The sequence below is a fragment of the Schistocerca gregaria genome, chromosome 10 (assembly GCF_023897955.1).
Source record: "Schistocerca gregaria isolate iqSchGreg1 chromosome 10, iqSchGreg1.2, whole genome shotgun sequence".
In the NCBI taxonomy this organism is placed as follows: Eukaryota; Metazoa; Arthropoda; class Insecta; order Orthoptera; family Acrididae; genus Schistocerca; species Schistocerca gregaria.
Window position 1 is genome coordinate 119058400 of NC_064929.1, and position 16318 is coordinate 119074717.

The window sequence follows — 16318 nt, forward strand, 5'->3', positions numbered from 1 at the left end:
CTTGGATTAAGGTCTAAACTCAAGCCTACAAAATTTGGATATTGTGTTAGACTGAGTAGAGACTAACTGCGTTATTCAAGTTGACTAATATCCAAGAGAACTTCACGTCTCACTTGATATTTTCCCCTGCCGGTCGCGGTGGCCGGACGGTTCTAGGCGCTTCAGTCCAGAACCACGCTGGTACTCCGGTCGCAGGTTCGAATCCTGCCTCGAGCATGGATGTATGTGATGTCCTTAGGTTACTTAGGTTTAAGCTTTTCTGAGTTTAGGGGACTGATGATCTCAACTGTGAAGTCCCATAGTGCTTAGAGCCATCTGAACCATTTTGCTCTCGTGCCAGAATTTAGTGTAGGGGATTCCTCCTGGCAACATACAAGTTTTGCTATCAAATAGGTCAACAGGCTGGCCATGCCTTCGGCAAAGTCCAAGACAGGGATACTTCAGATCCCTCCCAGCACTTACAAGTTGTTTTACGAAAACTGAATTAAGGAGTAAGACTAAATAGGGGCTGAACCCACCCATTCCAAGTTTGGATATCCCTTGAGATACTGGTGTGGGTTTAGACTTTTGAAGCGTCCAGAGGAGTGGGACAGAGAGGCTCACCTGTCTTCATCGGCCGGGACGCCAGCCTTGAGGGTGCAGATAGCGGAGCGCACGAGGCGGTCCGTGTCGTTGCTGATGCGGACGGGCCGACCGTTGAGGAGGTGCTCGGCGGCGGACAGGATCTCGAGGCTCTGGCGGCGGGGCTCCTGCTGGCGCAGCAGCAGGCTGCACAGGCCCAGGATGCGACGGTAGCGCTGCCGCTGCAGCCCGCACACCTCCTCCTCCTGTGGGCACACAGCCAGAGGCCTCAGTCCCTGGTGGGATCCCAACCAAAAGGTCACGGAGAAGACTGGTATGCAAAGTTATATACATCTGTGCTTAGGGACCTCAGAACATATTGGAACCATGACCCTCAATACTAACCATAAGGTGATGATGTGGAGAAAACTGGTATAATCAGGTATTCACACCTCTATTAAGGGACCTCTTGGCATATTGTGGATATAACCAAAAATCCCAACTGAGGGTGAGGCCGTGGAGAACACTGCTGTACATAGGTATTCCTCCCTGCAGTCTGGGACCTCAGAACATGGAGCCATGGGCCAAAATCTCAACCAAAGGGTGAAGCTGTTGTGAAGGTTTGTTTACAGAAATACTCATGCCTCCAGTTAAGAATCTGAGAACAGGTTTGGGCTATAGGTTGAAGTACTGGCTGAAGGAGAGGCCAATACAGAAGTCTGCTATCCAGAGTTATACACAGCTCTACTTAGGGATCTCAGAACATATTGAAACCATGGCCCCCAAAACACTAACCATAGGGTGATGTTGTGGAGAAAACTGGTATAATCAGGTATTCACAACTCTATTAAGGGACCTCATGGCATGGTGTGAATATAACCCAAAATCCTATCCAAGGGTGAGGCCCTGGAGAACACTGTTGTACATAGGTATTCATGCCTCCAGTCATGGAGCTCAGAACATGGAGCCATGGGACGAAATCCAAAACAAAGGGTGAAGCTGTTGTGAAGGCTTGTTTACAGAGGTACTCATGCCAGCAGTTAAGACTGTCAGAACAGGGTGGAGTCATAGCCTGAAATATTGGCCGAAGGAGATAGAGAAGACTGGTATGCATCTACATCTACATGACTACTCTGCAATTCACATTTAAGTGCTTGGCAGAGGGTTCATCGAACCACAATCATACTATACTATTCCACTCCCGAACAGCGAGCGGGAAAAACGAACACCTAAACCTTTCTGTTCGAGCTCTGATTTCTCTTATTTTATTTTGATGATCATTCCTACCTATGTAGGTTGGGCTCAACAAAATATTTTCGCATTCGGAAGAGAAAGTTGGTGATTGAAATTTCGTAAAAAGGTCTCGCCGCGACGAAAAACGTCTATGCTGTAATGACTTCCATCCCAACTCGTGTATCATATCTGCCACACTCTCTCCCCTATAACGCGATAATACAAAACGAGTTGCCCTTTTTTGCACCCTTTCGATGCCCTCCGTCAATCCCACCTGGTAAGGATCCCACACCGCGCAGCAATATTCTAACAGAGGACGAACGAGTGTAGTGTAAGCTGTCTCTTTAGTGGACTTGTTGCATCTTCTAAGGTGTCCTGCCAATGAAACGCAACCTTTGGCTCGCCTTCCCGACAATATTATCTATGTGGTCCTTCCAACTGAAGTTGTTCGTAATTTTAACACCCAGGTACTTAGTTGAATTGACAGCCTTGAGAATTGTACTATTTATCGAGTAATCGAATTCCAACGGATTTCTTTTGGAACTCATGTGGATCATCTCACACTTTTCGTTATTTAGCGTCAACTGCCACCTGACACACCATACAGCAATCTCTTCTAAATCGCTTTGCAGCTGATACTGGTCTTTGGATGACCTTACTAGACGGTAAATTACAGCATCATCTGCGAACAGTCTAAGAGAACTGCTCAGATTGTCACCCAGGTCATTTATATAGATGAGGAACAGTAGAGGTCCCAGGACGCTTCCCTGGGGAACACCTGATATCACTTCAGTTTTACTCGATGATTTGCCGTCTATTACTACGAACTGCGACCTTCCTGACAGGAAATCACGAATCCAGTCGCACAACTGAGACGATACCCCATAGCTCTGCAGCTTGATTAGAAGTCGCTTGTGAGGAACGGTGTCAAAAGCTTTTCGGATATCTACACATGCAGGGTTACACACAATTCTAGTCAGGGACCTCATATTGGAACCATGGCCCAAAGTGCTAGCCAAAGGGTGATGCTGTGGAGGAAACTCTCATCTCTAATAACAGACCTCAAAGCATGGCGTGAATAACTCAAAATCATAACTGAAGAACACTGCTGCACATAGGTTTTTATAACTTCCAGTCAGGGACCCCAGAATATGGAGCCATAGGTTAAAATCCGAACCAAACGATGAAGCTCTTATGAAGGCTTGTTTGCAGAACTAGTTAACGCTCCAGTTACAGATCTCAGAACAGGGTGGAGCCATGGCCTGATGTATCGGCTGAAGGAGATAGACTGGTATACAGGCTCAGTCAGGGACATCGTAACATATTGGAATTATGGCCCAAAATAGTAGCCAAAGGGTGATGCTGTGGAGGAAACTCGTATAAGGAGGTATTAACATCTCTAATAAGAGATCTCAAAGCGTGGTCTGGGTATAACCCAAAAGGATGAGTTCATGGAGAACACTGCTGTACATAGGTTTTCATGCCTCCAGGCAGGCACCTCAGAATATTGAGCCATGAGTCGAAACCCCATCCAAAGGGTGAAGCCATTGTAAAGGCTTGTTTATAGAGGTACTGACACCCCCAGTTAAGGCTGTCAGAACAGTCTGAAACAGTCGTAAAAGGAGAGGCTATACAAAAGTCTGATATACAGCATTATACCCAACTCTAGTTAGGGACCTCTGAACGTATTGGAACCATGCCCCAAAATACTAGCCAAAGGGTGATCCTGTGGAGATAACTGGTATAAGGAGGTATTCGCACCATTATTCAGGAACCTCATGTCATGGTGTGGAAACAACTCAAAATCCCAGCCAAGACTGAGGCCGTGGAGGAGACTGCCGTGCATAGGTATTCATGACTACAGTCAGGGACCTCAAAATATGGAGCCATTGGCCGAAATCCCAACCAAAGAATGAAGCTGTTGTGAAGGCTTGTGAACAGAGGTACTCATGCCTCTAGTTAGGGATTTCAGAACGGTGTGGGACAATAGCCTGAAATATTGGCCAAAGGATGGGCCATACAGAAGACAGGTGTATAAGGGTAATGATCGCTTTGGTCAGGGAAATCAGAGCCCAGTGTGGCCACAGTCCAGAATACTGGCCAAAAGCACAGGGCAGCCAGAACACTGCCATACATGAATGTTCACACCTCCAGTGAGAGAGCACAAAGCATAGTCAGCGCATCACCTGGAATACATCTACATCTACATGATTACTCTGCAATTCACATTTAAGTGTTTGGCAGAGGGTTCATCGAACCACAGTCATACTATCTCCCTACCATTCTACTCCCGAACAGCGAGCGGGAAAAACGAACACCTAAACCTTTCTGTACAGAAGTAACATCAACTGAAGCAGAGATAAAAGCACGACTGCAGGCGGGAAACAGATAATGTCACTCTCTAGACCCTATATTGAAATGTATAAGTGTCACTCAACAACTAAAGATACGGTTGTATAAGACATTAATAATGCCAGTAGTACTTCATGGCTCTCAAACCTGGAGCACTAGAAAACAAGACCTTAAGCGACTGCTAACATGTGAAAGGAAAGTCATCAGGAAAATATTTGGACCAGTCAGAGATCAGACTACTGGAGAATGGAGAAGACGCCATAACACTGAATTAGAACAGCTGTACAAGGAGCCTAAAATCTTGGGAGTGACGAGAAGCAAAAGACTGCAATGGGCTGGACATGTTGTTAGAATGGAGGCAACAAGGTGGCCCAAAATCACAATGGACTGGATCCCGTCAGGCAGCAGACCAGTGGGAAGACCTAGAAAGAGGTGGATCGACGGAGTGAGAGAAGACCTGTTGCAGCTGGGAGTCACGGAAAACTGGAGACAGATAGCAGAAGACAGAGACGGATGGAGAGCTCTAGCTGTGGTGGCGGGCGGTCCTCTGGGCCTGATCGCGTGAACGGAATTGAATTGAATTAAACCTTTCTGTTCGAGCTCTGATTTCTCTTATTTTATTTTGATGATCATTCCTACCTATGTAGGTTGGGCTCAACAAAATATTTTTCGCATTCGGAAGAGAAAGTTGGTGACTGAAATTTCGTTAATAGATCTCGCCGCGACGAAAAACGTCTTTGCTTTAATGACTTCCATCCCAAGTCGCGTATCATATCTGCCACACTCTCTCCCCTATTACGTGATAATACAAAACCAGCTGCCCTTTTTTGCACCCTTTCGATGTCCTCCGTCAATCCCACCTGGTAAGGATCCAACACCGCGCAACAATATTCTAACAGAGGACGAACGAGTCTAGTGTAAGCTGTCTCTTTAGTGGACTTGTTGCATCTTCTAAGTGTCCTGCCAATGAAACGCAACCTTTGGCTCGCCTTCCCGACTATATTATCTATGTGGTCCTTCCAACTGAAGTTGTTCGTAATTTTTACACCCAGGTACTTAGTTGAATTGACAGCCTTGAGAATTGTACTATTTATCGAGTAATCGAATTCCAGCGGATTTCTTTTGGAACTCGTGTGGATCACCTCACACTTTTCGTTATTTAACGTCAACTGCCACCTGCCACACCATACAGCAATCTCTTCTAAATCGCTTTGCAACTGATACTGGTCTTGGGATGACCTTACTAGAGGGTAAATTACAGCATCATCTGCGAACAACCTAAGAGAACTGCTCAGATTGTCACCCAGGTCATTTATATAGACCAGAAACATTAGAGGTCCCAGGACGCTTCCCTGGGGAACACCTGCAATCACTTCAGTCTATTACTACGAACTGCAACCTTCCTGACAGGAAATCACGAATCCAGTCGCACAACTGAGACGACACCCCATAGCTCCGCAGCTTGCCCAAAGGGCACTGGCGTAGAGGAAACTGGTACACAGGGATTTTGAAAATGCAAGGAACACCTGGACCCAGTTTCAGCAGACTGAAACTACAGTATTTCCAGGTGTATCGTAAATGTTGACTAAAATTTCATCATAGTGGGTGAATCAGACAAGAAAAAAAATCTACTTCGCCAGATGGTGTAAGTACATGACAACTGTTGGGTATAGATAACATTTCTGGAACCTGGAAGTTTCTCCAGAGTGTAAGCATGTGCATGTTGTTACCATCTTTCAGACTTTGAGAAAGGTCGAATGAGGACATGAGGTAGCTGGGAGCTGGTTACCAATGGCCTACTGTAGTCCATCTATTCTGCAATTCACAATTGAGTGCCTCACGGAGGGTTCATCCGAAATGACCACAGACACACTGGTGACGAGATGGATGCAGGCCGTTAATGTGGCAAGAAGAGTGGGAATGTATCCTTCGAGGAGCACTGTAGCATCAGATGACAGAAGAGTTGTTGGACTGCCTGTGGATAATACATGACACCAACAAAAATCCGGGGAAAGGGTACAGGCTGAATGACAGCACAGACTGTCAGGAAGAGACTTCTCGTAACTGGGATTACACCTCGACATCCTGCGTGTCGTTTCCAACTGACAATACAGTACAGGCGACACAGAATTGTGACGTGTAGGGCCAGAGTCCTCTGATATTGAAACGTATTCTGTGACGGTTGGCAATGATTCTCGCTGCTCCGCGTAGCCGCGCGGTCTTAGGCACCTTGTCACGGTCCGCGCGCATCCTCTCCCGTCGGAGGTTCGAGTCCTCCCTCGGGGATGTGTGTGTGTGTGTGTTGTCCATAGCGTAAGTTAGTTTAAATTAGATTAAGCAGCGTGTAAGCTTAGGGAGCGATGACCTAAGCAGTTTAGTCCCATGAGATCTTACCACAAATTTACAATTTACAATGATTCTCACTCTTGTTTTTGGCGATCAAACCGGTGCCAACGCATCTAAAGATGACCTGGTGAAAGTTGTTGTCGAGATCATTAATTATTAAGTTTCCAGAACCACGTGTGGACGGTCCTCGGACATGGCAAGGGAAGTGATGTGGTAATAGTTAAACGCTCGCCTTTCTGTGGGAAGACTACTAAACCCTGTTTTTATATAATACATGACCACAGTACCAAATGAAACGCTTCAACAGGATGTGTAACGCAAGTCTCTAGACGAACGGAAGGTTCCAAATGATTGGAAAAGAGCACAAGTAGTCCCAGTCTTGAAGAAGGGTCGTCGAGCAGAATCGCAAAACTATAGACCTATATCTCTGACGTCGATCTGTTGTAGAATTTTGGAACATGTTTTTTGCTCGCGTATCATGTCGTTTCTGGAAACCCAGAATCTACTCTGTAGGAATCAACATGGATTCCGAAAACAGCGATCGTGCGAGACCCAACTCGCTTTATTTGTTCATGAGACCCAGAAAATATTAGATACAGGCTCCCAGGTAGATGCTATTTTCCTTGACTTCCGGAAGGCGTTCGATACAGTTCCGCACTGTCGCCTGATAAACAAAGTAAGAGCCTACGTAATATCAGACCAGCTGTGTGGCTGGATTGAAGAGTTTTTAGCAAGCAGAACGCAGCATGTTGTTCTCAATGGAGAGACGTCTACAGACGTTAAGGTAACCTCTGGCGTGCCACAGGGAAGTGTTATGGGACCATTGCTTTTCACAATATATAAAAATGGCTCTGAGCACTATGGGATTTAACTTCTGAGGTCATCAGTCCCCTACTACTTAGAACTACTTAAACCTAACTAACCTAAGCACATCACACACATCCATGCCCGAGGCAGCATTCCAACCTGCGGCCGTAGCGGTCTCGCGGTTCCTGACTGTAACACCTAGAACCGCTCGGCCACTACGGCCGGCTCACAATATATATAAATGACCTAGTAGATAGTGCCGGAATTTCCATTCGGCTTTTTGCGGATGATGCTGTAGTATACAGAGAAGTTGCAGCATTCGAAAATTGCAGCGAAATGCAGGAAGATATGCAGCGGATAGGAACTTGGTGCAGGGAGTGGCAGCTGACCCTTAACATAGACAAATGTAACGTATTGCGAATACATAGAAAGAAGGATCCTTTATTGTATGATTATATGATAGCGGAACAAACACTGGTAGCAGTTACTTCTGTAAAATATCTGGGAGTATGTGTGCGGAACGATTTGAAGTGGAATGATCATATAAAATTAATTGTTGGTAAGGCGGGTACCAGGTTGAGATTCATTGGGAGAGTCCTTAGAAAATGTAGTCCATCAACAAAGGAGGTGGCTTACAAAACACTTCTTCGACCTATACTTTATTGCTCATCAGTGTGGGATCCGTACCAGCTCGGGTTGACGGAGGAGATAGAGAAGATCCAAAGAAGAGCGGCGGGTTTCTTTACAGGGTTATTTGGTGAGCGTGATAGCGTTACGGAGATGTTTAGCAAACTCAATTAGCAGACTCAGCTCTGCATCGCGGTGTAGCTTCCTCGCCAGGTTTCGAGAGGGTGCGTTTCTGTATGAGGTATCGAATATATTGCTGCTCCCTACTTATACCTCCCGGGGAGATCACGAATGTAAAATTAGAGAGATTCGAGCGCGCACGGAGGCTTTCCGGCAGTCGTTTTTCGCGAACCATACGCGACTGGAACAGGAAGGGGAGGTAATGACAGTGGCACGTAAAGTGCCCTCCGCCCCACACCGTTGGGTGGCTTGCGGAGTATAAATGTAGATGTAGATGAGGAAACAGCCCCCCCCCCCCCCACCACACTCACTCACACACACACACACACACACACACACACACACACACACACACACACAGCTCACACAGAAGCACACTGCTGTTCGCACCAGAAACACCTGGTCTGTCTGGTTCACTAATTTTTTAGTCACAGAGCATATCTCGGATGTCACTGGAAGAGCTATGTTTTTATGTGGGCCTCCCGCCAGCAAGCTTCGTGAACTCATACAGCATGTGTTTCAGCAATGGCAAAAATCACCTCAATATGAGCTTTCGGGGTTACGACTCATATCAGTGTTGATGTTTGTGACCAACTTCAGAATCGAATGGAATAAAATGTTGATCATTTGATTCCCATTATGTAATGAACATCTCCATAACAACAAGGTCAGTTTACAGTGTAAGTGACGTCACTGTACTGGAACGAAGAATGCGCCAACTAATTTCACTCTGTACAGGTGCTGAGTAAGTCGAAATGATTCAGTTTTGGACTTGCGACATTTTGTCTCCCGCGATTAAGTGCTCTACCGACCCAGTTACCCAAGAACGACCTCTTTTCACAGCTTCGCCAGTACCTCGTCTCCTAGCCTCCAAACCTCACAGACATTGTCCTGCGAACTTTGCAGAACTAACACTCCTGGAAGAAAGGATATTGCGGAGACATGGCTTAGCGACAGCCTGGCGGATGTTTCCAGAATGAAATTTAAGCTCTGCAGCGGAGTGTGCGCTGATATGAAACTTCCTGGCAGTTCATTCTTTTGTTTATTTTTTATGAACGTGTGAAGAATGGAAAGGTCCCGAGTTCGAGTCTCGGCGCCGGCACACAGTTTTAATCTGCGACGAAGTTTCATATCAGCTAACACTCCGCTGTAGAGTGAAAATTGTGTTCTAGATCAAATCTAAATTGTTAAAATATATGGTTATCGATAACAACGATATACAGATGTGAGTCCAGTACTCGTCAATGAGTCGGATGCTTGAATATTAACTAACTACACTTTAGTAACTGTAAAGCTGTACTAGACATTAACAAATGGTTTCCAACATATGATAAGCTAACTCATAAATTTAGCCGGCCGGTGTGGCCGAAAGTTTCTAGGTGCTTCAGTCGGAACCGTGCGACCGCTACGGTCGCAGGTTCGAATCCTGCGTCGGGCATGGATTTGTGTGCTCACTTTAGGTTAGTTAGATTTAAGTAGTTTTAAGTTCTAGGAGCCTGATGACCTCAGATGTTAAGTCCCATAGTGCTCAGAGCCATTTGAACCATTTTGAACCATATTTTTTTTGACCTTCCAAGTGACTCAATTTTGACCCAAATATGTTCTCCAAGACCTGACAAAGTATGGACGTCACAGGAGAAATGCCAGTGCGCGGTCGCTATAGGCGACGTCCGATACCCGAGTGTGGCGAAAATTGCGAGCATGGTGTGGAAGGCGACGACAGTTCCGACCAGCTATTCGAGTTTCGTGTGCCTCATTTATGGAAACAGGTAGTGTTCTACATAAAAATGGGGCCGGTCGCCCTTGTGTTTCAGACGCCAGTGTGGACGAGGTAAGGAAGGCGTCTACAAGGTGTCCGACAAAATTGGTGAGTGTGGCGGCTAGAGTTGGAAATGAGACGATAAACAGTGCACAGTGTCTTGCATAAGAGGCTACGGCTGTATCCGTACTAGGTGCGGTGCTTCAGCGCGAACAGTTGGCAGTGGTTATGCAAGACAAGATTTACGTCTCCAATGAGGCAAAGCTTCATGTTTCTGCCAAATTGCTTCGTCATATGGGGTTCACAGCATCCTCATTTTATATATTAAATAGAGTGAAGAACCAAAGAAACCGGTACACCTGTCTAATCTAGATCTACTAGATCTAGATCTACATCCATACTCCGCAAGACACCTGACGGTGTGTGGCAGAGAGTATCTTGAGCACCTCTATCGGTTCTCCCTTCTATTCCGGTCTCGTATTGTTTGTGGAAAGAAGGATTGTCGGTATGCCTCAGTATGGGCTCTAATGTCGCTGATTTTATACTTATACTTATGGTCTCTTCGCGAGATATACGTAGGAGGGAGCAATATGCTGCTTGACTCCTCGGTGATGGTGTGTTCTCGGAACTTCACAAAAGCCCGTACCGAGCTACTGAGCATCTCTCTTGCAGAGTCTTCCACTGGAGTTTATTTATCATCTCCGTAATGCTTTTGCGATTACTAAATGATCCTGTAATGAAGCGCGCTGATCTCCGTTGGATCTTCTCTATCTCTTGTATCAACCCTATCTGGTACGGATCCCACACCTGTGAGCAGTATTCAAGCAGTGGGCGAACAAGTGTGCTGTAACCTACTTCCTTTGTTTTCGGGCTGCATTTCCTTGGATTCTTCCAATGAATCTCAGTCTGGCATATCCTCTGTTCATTAAACGTTGTGGGGAACTGTATCAAACACCTTGCGGAAGTCAAGAAACATGGCATCCACCTGGGAACCTGTGTCTACGGCCCTCTGAGTCTCGTGGACGAATAGCACGAGCTGATCGTCTTTTTCGAAATCCATACTGATTCCTACAGAGTAGATTTCTAGTCTCCAGAAAAGTCATTATACTCGAACACAATACATGTTCCAAAATTCTACAACTGATCGACGTTAGAGATATAGGTCTATAGTTCTGCACATCTGCTCGACATCCCTTCTTGAAAATGGGGATGACCTGTGCCCTTGTCCAATCTTTTGGAATGCTACGCTCTTCTAGAGACCTACGGTGCACCGCTGCAAGAAGGAGGGCAAGTTCCTTCACGTACTGTGTGTAAAACCGAACTGGTATCCCATCAGGTCCAGCGGCATTTCCTCTTTTGAGTGATTTTAATTGTTTTTTCTATCCCTCTGTCATCTATTTCGATAATGGAGAGAAAAGGTAGATTACCAAGCCACAAACCAAAACCAAAACACATTAATATACATCCTATGTCTTAGAACTATCACAACATTCTTACATGCATAATATATATCCTATGTTTTAGAACTATCACAAGATTCTTAACATGCATGCATCTATGCCTGCATGCATTTCTGGGCAGACAATTTCTGGTGCTGGTTAATGATAATTACTGCGCATCTGGAAAATCCAGATTATCTCTTCCCAACCAATATAACATCATGGTTGGCAGTAGCTGAAACTGTTGAGTTACATCCGTTCCATATTTGCATTACTAATATCGTGTAGGGCCCCCGTGACCACGCAGAAGTGCACAACACGACGTGGCATTGGCTCGCCTAATGTCTGAAGTAGTGCTGGAGGGAACTGACACCATGAATCCTGGAAGGGGTGGAGATCTCTTGTGAACAGCTCGTTGCAAGTCATCCCAGATATGCTCAATAATGTTCATGTCTGCGGAGTTTGGTGGCCAGCGGAAGAGTTTAACCTCAGAAGAGTGATCCTGGAGCCTCTCTGTGGCTATCTGGACGTGTGGTGTATCGCATTGTCCAGCTGGAATTGCCCAAATCTGTCAGAATGCATAATGGGCCTGAATGGATGAAGATTATCAGACGGGATGCATATGTACGTACCAGCTGTCAGAGTCGTATCTAGACATACCAGGGGTCCCATGTCACTCAAACTGCACATGCCACAAACCATTATACGGAGACTTCACCAGCTTGAACAGTCCCCTGCTGACATGCAGGGTCCATAGATTGCTGCGGTTGTCTCCATACCCAAACGCGTCCACCCGCTCGATACAATTTGAAACGACACTCGTTCGACCAGGCAACATGTTTCCGGTCATCAACAGTCCAATTTCGGTGTTGACGGGCCCAGGCGAGGCGTCAAGCTTTGTGTCGTGCAGTCACCAAGGGTACACGAGTGGACCTTCGGCTCTGAAAGCCCATATCGATGATGTTTCGTTGAATGGTTCGCACGCTGTCACTTGTTGATGGCCCAGCATTGAAATCTGCGGCAGTTAGCGGAAAGGCTGCACGTCTGTCACGTTGAACGATTCTCTTCAGTCGTCGTTGGTCTCGTTCTTGCAGGATCTTTTTCGGGCCTCATCAATGTCGGACATTTGAAGTTTTACCGTATCCCTGATATTCACTGTACACTCATGAAACAGTCATACGGCAAAATCCCCACTTCATCGCTGCCTCAGAGATGCTGTGTCCCATCTCTAGTGCTCCGACTATAACACAACGTTCAAACTCACTTAAATCTTGATAACCTGCCAGTGTAGTAGCAGTAAGCGATCTAACAACTGCGTCAGACGTCTTATATAGCAGTTGCCGACCGTATCGCCGTATTCTGCCTGTTTACATATCTCTGTGTTTGAATACGCATGCCTATACCAGTTTCTTAGGTGCTTCAGTGTAGAAGGAGACAGTCCAGTGTTTTGCAGCGGACTGCATTGGTCGATTCTTATTCACCGTGTCTGCCATCGAAGTTACGAGAGTTTGCTCTGTCGCAATTGGAACACCTACAAACTGCTGTTATATTTCCGGAGTACCATCCTGCAGGTCCCTAAATGTCCGTCACTATCTAGGTGAAAAGTATGTGGATTCACGGTGCGTTTGAACATGTTATAGTATTTCTGGCTTTACAGCCATCACATTCTGGTGCAAGGAGCTCTTCTTAGGGAAGTTGAACAGGCCTCAGTGGCTGGATGACGTAAAGATGTGTAAGGTACCGACGACAGATGGTTTGTTCGGTACGAATATCGTGAGGAAGACCGCCTAAATTGTGATCCTTCTCCGTGATTGGCTGCTGCGTTCGGAAGTTGCGCGCCAAACGACAATCTTGTTTTGTTACGAGGGTGAGTCAAATGAAAAACTTACATACTTTTTTAAATATTATTTATTGTGCAAAAGTGGTAGAAAGCTGTATCACTTTTCAACATAATCTCCAAAACGCTCAATGCAAGTCCTCCAGCGCTTACAATTCCTTTAGAAAAAAATTCTTTTGGTAGTCCGCGCAACCACTCGCGCTCCGTGTGGCGTACCTCTTCATCAGAACGGAAATTCTTTCCTCCCATTGCGTCTTTCAGTGGTCCAAACATATGGAAATCACTTGGGGCGAGGTCTGGTGAGTATGGTGGATGAGGAAGGCACTCAAAATGCAGGTCTGTGATTGTTGCAACTGTTGTACAGGCAGTGTGGGGCCTTGCATTGTCATGTTGGAAAAGGACACCTGCTGACAGCAATTCACGTCGCTTTGATTTGATTGCAGGCCTTAGATGATTTTTTAGATCTGTGTATGATGCACTGGTGATAGTGGTCTTTCTAGGCATGTAATGCGTAACGCTTCAAAAAGACGCCACTTTCGCCGCAAAAGAGAGTCAGCATAACCTTCCCTGATGATCTGTTCGAAACCTCTTCAGTTTGGTGATGAGTAATGGCGCCATTCCTTGCTCGCTCTCTTCGTTTCCGGTTGGTAGAAGTCAACCCAGATTTCGTTCCTAGTAACGGTTCTTGCAAGGAAGCCATCACCTTCTCGTTCAAAGCGCCGAAGAAGTTCTTCACAAGCATCAACACGTCGTTCTCTCATTTCAGGAGTCAGCTGCCGTGGCAGCCATCTTGCCGACACTTTGTCAAACTGGAGCATATCGTGCACAGTGTGGTGTGCTGACCCATTAGTAATCTGTAAACATACTGCAATGTCATTCAGTGTCACTCAGCCGTTTTCCTTCACTATGGCTTCAACTGCTGCGATGTTCTGTGGAGTCACAACTCGTTGTGCCTGACCTGGACGAGGAGCATCTTCCACTAGTCACACCATTTGCGAACTTCCTACTCCATTCGTAGACTTGCTGCTATGACAAACGTGCATCACCGTACTCAACCTCCATCCGTCGATGAAATTCAATAGGTTTCACACCTTCACTACGCAAAAACCGAATAACAGAACGCTGTTCTTCCCTGGTGCAAGTCGCAAGTGGGGCGGCCATCTTTATACTGATACTGCGACGGTATGTGTACATCAGCACTGTGCTGCCACCTGCAGGTCTTTTCGCGCGCTGTTTGTCGCATGCTTACCAACTTACATGATAACGGCGCGAAATTTCGATTTGTTATTACAAATTTAAGTTTTTCATTTGACTCACCCTCGTAATATTACTTGCATTTCATGGAAAAGTACGAACTGAATAGCAGGCTGTCATTCCATTATTTCAGAAGTGTTAATTACTTTGCAAAATAGTAAACAACTGCTAAACGAAATGCGAAAGTTGCACTTCGGAGATCTTTGGATCGCGCCTAACTTGGATGGCGGGCGAAGTGGTACGGCTGTAAGATCAGAGTTGGTTCGGCAGTAGCAGAAGACAGACATGTTGTCTGCTTTGGTCAGTATATGTTAAGGATTTACTAGCAATATCTGGTTATTTGGATGTGTTATTGAGAACAATTTAACGATAACTACTCAAAACGCAGTTCATCGTTTTGCTTATTTTTTTTTATGAACGTGTCAAGAATGGAAACTATTTGTTATTCATGAAGTGGAGTATAATTGTCGAGTTCTGGATTCTGTTAATATAAAGCGAGTAGCATCCCCTATAAACAATCTACTTGCAGATTTAATTATTTATGTAATATTAGTTCCTCGCTAAGAGTTTATTAGAAACCTCAAGCCTCGAGATAACGGATCTGCGACCTACGTGCTGTTTTCTGCGCAGGGGACAACAACTATAGAAGACTGCACGTTGGTCAACGTTACTCAGAACGTGTGCATTCCACTGAGCGCGGTGGCGGTCCCCAAAGTGCTACTGTAGACTCAGCCATTTCGATAGGGTCGAGCTCCGTCTTGCATGAACTACATCTTGTGGAAATCAGGGTCCTTTGTATAGTGCGGATGAAATCATCTTCCAAAACATTCGCGTACCCTTCGATGCTATCAAGGAATATCGCACCGATTATTCCGTGACTGTTGATTGCACACCACACAATAAACCGTTCACCCGTCGAGGGTGAAGAGTTTTCTCGATCGCGAAACGCGGATACTCAGTCCCCCAAATGCGCCAATTTTGCTTACTTACGAGTCCATCCAAATGAAGGCGGGCTTCATCGCTAAGCCAAATCATGCACACTAATTCCCATCATGCCTCGCGGCCAACGGTACAACGCTTTTATTTCATATACTCACCATAGTGTCATCGTGGAGCTCTTGAGATTTTGAATCATACAAGGAGAGAAACTGAATTCCAACTACACATTACCCATGGCACTGAGGATGTTTGATGATGATGTTTAGTTGTTTGGGCGCTCAACTGCGCTGTCATTAGCGGTCGTACAAAGTCCCAATTTCGACACAGTCGAATTTTTTCAGAATCCAATCCAGCCGCTATCAGGGATGATGATGATGATGATGATGGAATGATGAGGACACCACAAACACCGAGTCCCTGGGCAGAGAGTATCCCCAACTCGGCACTGAGGGTGTATCAGTGTGTACCTGATGAATGAGGAAAATATACTTTATGACTTACCTTACCACATGTTGAAAACCATTTGTTAATCTATAGCGTAGTTTTAGGGTTATCAAAATCTTTAGTTCCTAAAGGACCAAACTGCTTAGGTCATCGGTCACTATACTTACAGACTACTTAAAGTAACTGTAACTTAAGCTAAGAACAAGACACACACCGATGCCCGAGAGAGGACGCGAACCTCCGGCGGGAGGGGCCCCGCAGTCCGTGACATGGCGCCTCAAACCGTGCGGCCACACCGCGCGGCCTTTAGTTATAAACATAATTTATGGACACCCTGTAGTAAAGGGTGTCCACAATGAGACTCCAACATTTTAATATCCTACATCTTTCTCATTTCAGATGGTGGACCTGTGAATCCTGAAGGGGCAGACAGAGCAACTCAACAAGTTTGTGGTGCGCAAATTTGATATGACAAGTGGCCGTAGTGGAGCTGCAATCAATTGATTTAGCAAAATGGAGGATATGAAGGAGCGTGCACAA

General features: G+C 45.7%; 1 protein-coding gene across 1 annotated transcript in view; it reads right to left on the minus strand.

Annotated features, from left to right (window-relative positions):
* LOC126293450 (uncharacterized) overlaps nt 1-16318 on the minus strand; it is an 807495-nt gene that overhangs the window by 106097 nt on the left and 685080 nt on the right. The window contains exon 11 of the mRNA XM_049986682.1: nt 604-827. Coding sequence (XP_049842639.1) covers nt 604-827 — 224 coding nt within the window. The remainder of the gene's footprint in view (nt 1-603; nt 828-16318) is intronic.